Source organism: Diorhabda carinulata, chromosome 5, assembly GCF_026250575.1.
Source record: "Diorhabda carinulata isolate Delta chromosome 5, icDioCari1.1, whole genome shotgun sequence".
NCBI lineage: Eukaryota > Metazoa > Arthropoda > Insecta > Coleoptera > Chrysomelidae > Diorhabda > Diorhabda carinulata.
The window spans coordinates 1,370,308-1,376,231 of NC_079464.1; the positions used below are offsets into that span (position 1 = coordinate 1,370,308).

Below are 5,924 nucleotides of genomic sequence, written 5' to 3' on the forward strand. Positions count from 1 at the left end.
AGAGTAACCAAAAAACCAATGACTCTGGATGAGTTGAAGTCTCATTTGCTGGAAATGGAGGCTGAGAAAAAATCAGGGAATTCTAAGGAGCAGGTTGCGAGTGCAAACCAAGCAAAGCGCTTCAAAAGGTACCATGGCAACTGTCATTGTTGCAGTTCACTGCAAGTATTTGTACATATCTATATATAGTATATCTTTTTATAGAGCCGGCAACGCCGTACATTTCTTTAATTCGTTTTCGAGGCGACATCGGCTAGGGTCAGATAACCAGTATAATAAATGACTCGAAACTAGAAACTTCTTTTGTTTACAACCTAAATATCAAGTAATTCACAACGGTCCTTCGAGATAAAATAATTAAATTTAACATACACTCGATTGATTGGAAATCTTTCATTTCGAGTATCAACATTTTTGGTCCTTCGAGCCGGATGAAACAGCAAATAAATTGTGATAATCAACTTCAATTTACGCATAATAGTTGCGTCTACACAACGTGCATTTGGTTTGGTATTGTTCCAATCTGCCGAATAACAAACACAACTCGCTTGTCGCAGCCAGCTATCACATAAAACTACAAGGTCAGTGCTTTCCTATTTTTTGCTGATTCCTTTATGTTTACGATTTTATGCATGCCTTCGATCTGAGCGGAAAACAATACTGTTTTTTGTTACAAATTTTATTCAATTCAGGCATTTTTTCTAAAACTTGAAATAAATAAACACAAAATGTCGAACCTTCGAGAACTTTTGATAAAAAGAGCATCTATTAAAGGTAGCTTAACTCGTTTTAAAAATTTTTATGACAAATTAGATACCGACAATCCAGATATACTTCAGTTAGAAATACGTTTAAATAAATTAGAAATTAATTGGGAACAATTTTGCGACATTCAAAGTCAAATTGAGGTACTTGAAGATAATTTCGAGACTGAAAATTTAGAAAGACAAAATTTTGAAGATGAATACTATAATTGCATATCTCTTGCCAAAGGTTTAATTGATTCAAACAGACAGGAAATTCGTAAATCATCATCATCATCATCTGGCAGTTCATTACGTTCAAATAAATTAAGCTACCTACTATAAATTTACCATGTTTTGACGGAAATTACAGTCAGTGGCTTTATTTTAAAGATACATTTAAATCAATAATTCACAACAATTCGGACATATCTGAAATTCAAAAATTTCATTATTTGCGCTTATCATTGAAGGGCGAGGCAGCAGACATAATACATTCCTTGGAAATATCCGCAGCAAATTATGATATCGCTTGGAAGCTACTCACAGAAAGATTCGAAAATAAAGTTCTTTTAGTTAATAACCATGTAAAAGCTATTTTTAATTTACCCGCGGTAAACAAAGAATCATATTTCGCCTTACGACAGCTATTTGACGGTTTCATTAAGCATACAAGAGCATTAGAAGTTCTTGAACAACCCGTAAAACATTGGGATACGTTATTAATATACATAATTTCAAATAAACTAGACTCCATTACGCGCCGCGATTGGGAGAAAAAACAAAGGGCTGAAACTTTACCGTCGCTAACTGAATTAACGACATTTTTAAGAGAAAAATGCGCATTTCTAGAAAGGATATCACCATCAACGTCATATGATAAAAATATAAAATCGAAAGCTTTCATATCAAATGAAAACTTAACGTGTAGTCTATGTAAAATGAATCATCAACTGCAAATTTGCCCAGAATTTATTAAACTAACACCAAATAAACGATTCAATGTAGTTAAAGAGCATCGTCTTTGTACTAATTGCCTAAAGTCTAACCACAAAAATGCTGATTGTCGCAGTAACTCGAACTGTAAAGGTTGTCAAAAGCGTCATCATAGTTTATTACACTTCGAAAATATACAGGGTGAGTCAAATGCACCAACAAGCCGACAAACTAATTCGAGGGAAAACAAATCTGAAAATCAAACTGTAGTAGTTCATACAAGTGTAAATACGAGTCAAGTTCTTCTATCTACAGCACTAATCAAGGTACTAGATGTATACGGAAATGCTCATATATGTCGCGTATTGCTTGATTCGGGTTCGCAATCTAACTTCATCACACAAAATCTTGTAAACCAGTTAAGGATCGAACAATCAAAAATAAACATGGCTGTTTCCGGTTTAAATAATTCGTGCAGTCAAATTAAATATTCGTCAGATATAAACATACGTTCAAATATTAACTCAATAGAATTTAAAATAAATTGTTTAATAATACCACAAATTACAGATAAATTACCAGCATTTTCATTTGATAAAAATATTCTGGATATATTAAAAAATGTAACGCTAGCGGATCCAAACTTTAACGAATCAAGTCAAGTGGAAATGCTGTTGGGCGCCAGCTTATTTTGGAAATTATTACGAATTGGACAAATATCATTAGGTCACAATAATCCAGTCCTACAAAAAACGTTGTTTGGGTGGATTATCTCAGGCGAGATTCCACAAACTATTGCAAATTACTTAACGCGTTGCAACTTCATTTCAAATTCGGAAATTGACAACCAATTGAAGAAATTTTGGCAAATTGAAGAATATGAAAATGCTCCAGTTTCATCTAATGATGTAGAAATCGAAGCTCTATTTAAAACAACAACACAACGTGCAGAAGATGGAAGTTTTATTGTTAGATTGCCGTTAAAACTCCCTAGTAATCTATTAGGCGAATCAAAGAATATCGCGTTGAAACGTTTACATTCTATGGAAAATAAATTAAAAGGTAACGATAATTTGAAACAGCAGTATGGTCAATTCATGAGTGAATACATTGAATTAAATCATATGTCAAAATTGCAAAACAAACGTGATGAAAACGATGGCTATTTGATACCACATCATTTCGTAAAGAAAGAATCAAGTGTAACTACTAAATTACGAGTCGTGTTCGACGCATCGTGCAAAACTGATTCCGGGTATTCATTGAACGATTTACAGTTTGTAGGGCCCACAATTCAGCAAGATTTATTCTCGATAATCACTAGATTTCGTACACATAAATTTGTTCTAACAGGTGATATTACGAAAATGGTATCGCCAAATTTTAATATATCCTGATGATAGAAAATTACAGAAAATCTGGTGGCGTACAGATACAACAAAATCAATCGAACAGTATGAGCTGAACACAGTAACGTATGGTACAGCATCTGCGCCCTTTCTAGCCATTCGGTGTCTTCACGAACTGGCTTATCAACATATAGAAACTTACCCCATTGCAAGCAAAATCATTTTAAATGATTTTTATGTCGACGACCTTTTAACAGGTTCAGATGACTTGGAGGAATTGCATACTTTATATCACGAAATAAGTTTAATATTGAAATCAGGACAATTCTCATTGAATAGGTGGGTTTCAAATAGTAATAAAATATTAGAAAATATTTACAATTCACAGTCAGATGTTATACTGAATATTGGCAAGGAAAATGAAACACACACTTTGGGATTACTATGGCATTCTAACTCGGACACTTCGAGTTACACGATACGGGAATTTAATAACCAAAGGTTGATTAACAAGCGCACAATGCTGTCAGTAATAGCTCAAATATATGACCCTCTAGGACTACTTGGACCAGTAATCATAATTCTGCTTCAAAAATTATGGCTACAAAAAATTGATTGGGATAGTGAATTACCCACAATTATTTTGAATGAGTGGCAAACATTTTACAATCAATTACATCACTTACGGAATATTCATATCCCTCGTCATGTCTTATGCGAGAACGTAGTGCTAATACAATTACATGGATTTGCTGACGCATCCAAAACTTCTTATGGTGCCTGCCTATATTTGCGTTCTATAGATAATATTGGAAATTGTCAAATCAACTTACTTTGCGCAAAGTCAAAGGTAGCTCCGTTAAAATTGGTCACAATACCGCGATTGGAATTATGCGCTGCTTTTCTGCTGGCGAGACTTATTAATAAAGTCAAATCGTCATTACGATTTCCAATCAATAGAACATGTTTATGGAGTGATTCCACGATCACGCTCCATTGGATAAAGTCTATACCAAGTACTAAACTACAACGTGTAGTAGCATACATATTGAGATTTCGAAACAACACATTAAATATGACGGAGCATAAGGAGTACGGTCCTTTAACTTGTCAAGAATTAGAAAATTCGTTAAAAACATTAATTAAAATCTCTCAAATTCAAACGTTTTGTACTGAAATATCCGATATAGGACAAACCAATACAGTAAGTAAAGGAAGTAACTTGTTACAACTAAACCCATTTTTAGACAGCGAGGGCGTCCTCAGAGTTGGCGGGAGATTAACAAAATCAAATTTCAACTTTGACAAAAAATTTCCGATAATACTTTCTGGCAAACATACTCTATCAAAATTAACCGTACAATATGAACATATCCGTTTATTGCACGCGGGTCCACAACAAGTTTTAGCATCTTTACGCGAACGATATTGGATAATATCGGCGCGTAATCTAATAAAAAAAACTATTCACAATTGTGTCACATGCTTCCGAGTAAAACCAAAGGCACTAAATTATTTAATGGGTGATTTACCAGATATTTGAGTAACTCCAAGCAGATCATTTTTAAACTGTGGCATAGACTATTGCGGCCCATTCAAATTAAGAGATCGGAAAACTCGAAAATTTAATGTAACTAAGGGATATATTTGTCTGTTTGTCTGTCTGTCTACGAAAGCGATACATTTAGAGGTTACTAGCGATTTAAGTACAGACTCATTTTTTTGCTGCATTACATCGCTTCATGTCAAGACGTGGTAAATGTGTAAATATCTATTCTGATAATGCTAAAACTTACGTAAGCGCTAATGCTGAAATACAAAAATTCTTAAAATCAGCTGAAGGCCAGGTCTTAACTGAAATGGGACAACAAGGAATTAAGTGGCATTTTATCCCGCCCAGATCTCCAAATTTCGGAGGCATTTGGGAAGCTGGAGTGAAATCAACGAAATATCATATAAAACGTGTCATTGGAGAATCAATACTCACTTATGAAGAAATCAGTACGGTACTCGCGCAGATCGAGGCATGTTTAAGCTCACGACCACTCTATCCTCTTTCCTGTGACCCTACTGATCTTTTCCCTATAACCCCAGCACATTTTTTGATCGGAGAAGCTCTTACGGCTTTACCAACACCAAATTGTACTATCGTGAAGGAGTCATTGTTATCGAGACTAAGGCGCTGCAATAAAATGACTCAAAACTTTTGGACACGCTGGTCCAAAGAATACATATCAGAACTCCAAGTCAGGAGGAAGTGGAAACATCATTACCCAAATTTTCTAAAACCTGGAATACTTGTCCTTATAAAGGAAGATCATCTACCACCTCTTCAATGGAGTCTGAGCAGAATCGTCGAACTTCACCCAGGAAGTGACGGAATAACGAGAGTGGTAACGGTGAAAACAGTGAATGCAGTGTTAAAAAGGCCTGTCTCAAAAATATGTGTTTTACCTAATGAAGGAATTTAATTTTAGTTGGATTCGAATGTATAAACATATTTTTGTTAATTTATTTATATATTTGTTAATTTCAATTATCTTGAAAGTTTTTTTTTGGATTCGAATGTATAAACATATTTTTGTTAATTTATTAATGTATTTGTTAATTTTACTTATCTTGAAAGTTTAATGCTAAACCTTTCAAAGGGGGCGGCATGTTGCAGTTCACTGCAAGTATTTGTACATATCTATATATAGTATATCTTTTTATAGAGCCGGCAACGCCGTACATTTCTTTAACTCGTTTTCGAGGCGACATCGGCTAGGGTCAGATAACCAGTATAATAAATGAATCGAAACTAGAAACTTCTTTTGTTTACAACCTAAATATCAAGTAATTCACAACGGTCCTTCGAGATAAAATAATTAAATTTAACATACACTCGATTGATTGG

General features: G+C 34.3%; 1 protein-coding gene across 1 annotated transcript; it reads left to right on the forward strand.

Annotated features, from left to right (window-relative positions):
• The first annotated feature begins 728 nt into the window (after positions 1-728).
• LOC130894154 (uncharacterized) lies at positions 729-4,571 on the forward strand. Its single transcript, XM_057800768.1, has 3 exons — positions 729-1,023; positions 1,137-2,959; positions 3,033-4,571. Exons 1-3 carry the CDS (start codon positions 729-731, stop codon positions 4,569-4,571), a joined length of 3,657 nt encoding a protein of 1,218 aa, XP_057656751.1.
• The last annotated feature ends 1,353 nt before the right edge of the window (positions 4,572-5,924 follow it).

What these genes read in the sequence shown, in the direction of transcription:
- LOC130894154 (XM_057800768.1), top strand. Translation starts at nt 729, where the DNA reads ATGTCGAACCTTCGAGAACTTTTGATAAAAAGAGCATCTATTAAAGGT. An exon ending in TTCAAACAGACAGGAAATTC is followed by an intron (nt 1,024 to 1,136) that starts GTAAATCATCAT and finishes TTTATTTTAAAG; the next exon opens with ATACATTTAAATCAATAATT. An exon ending in CATTGAACGATTTACAGTTT is followed by an intron (nt 2,960 to 3,032) that starts GTAGGGCCCACA and finishes TTGTTCTAACAG; the next exon opens with GTGATATTACGAAAATGGTA.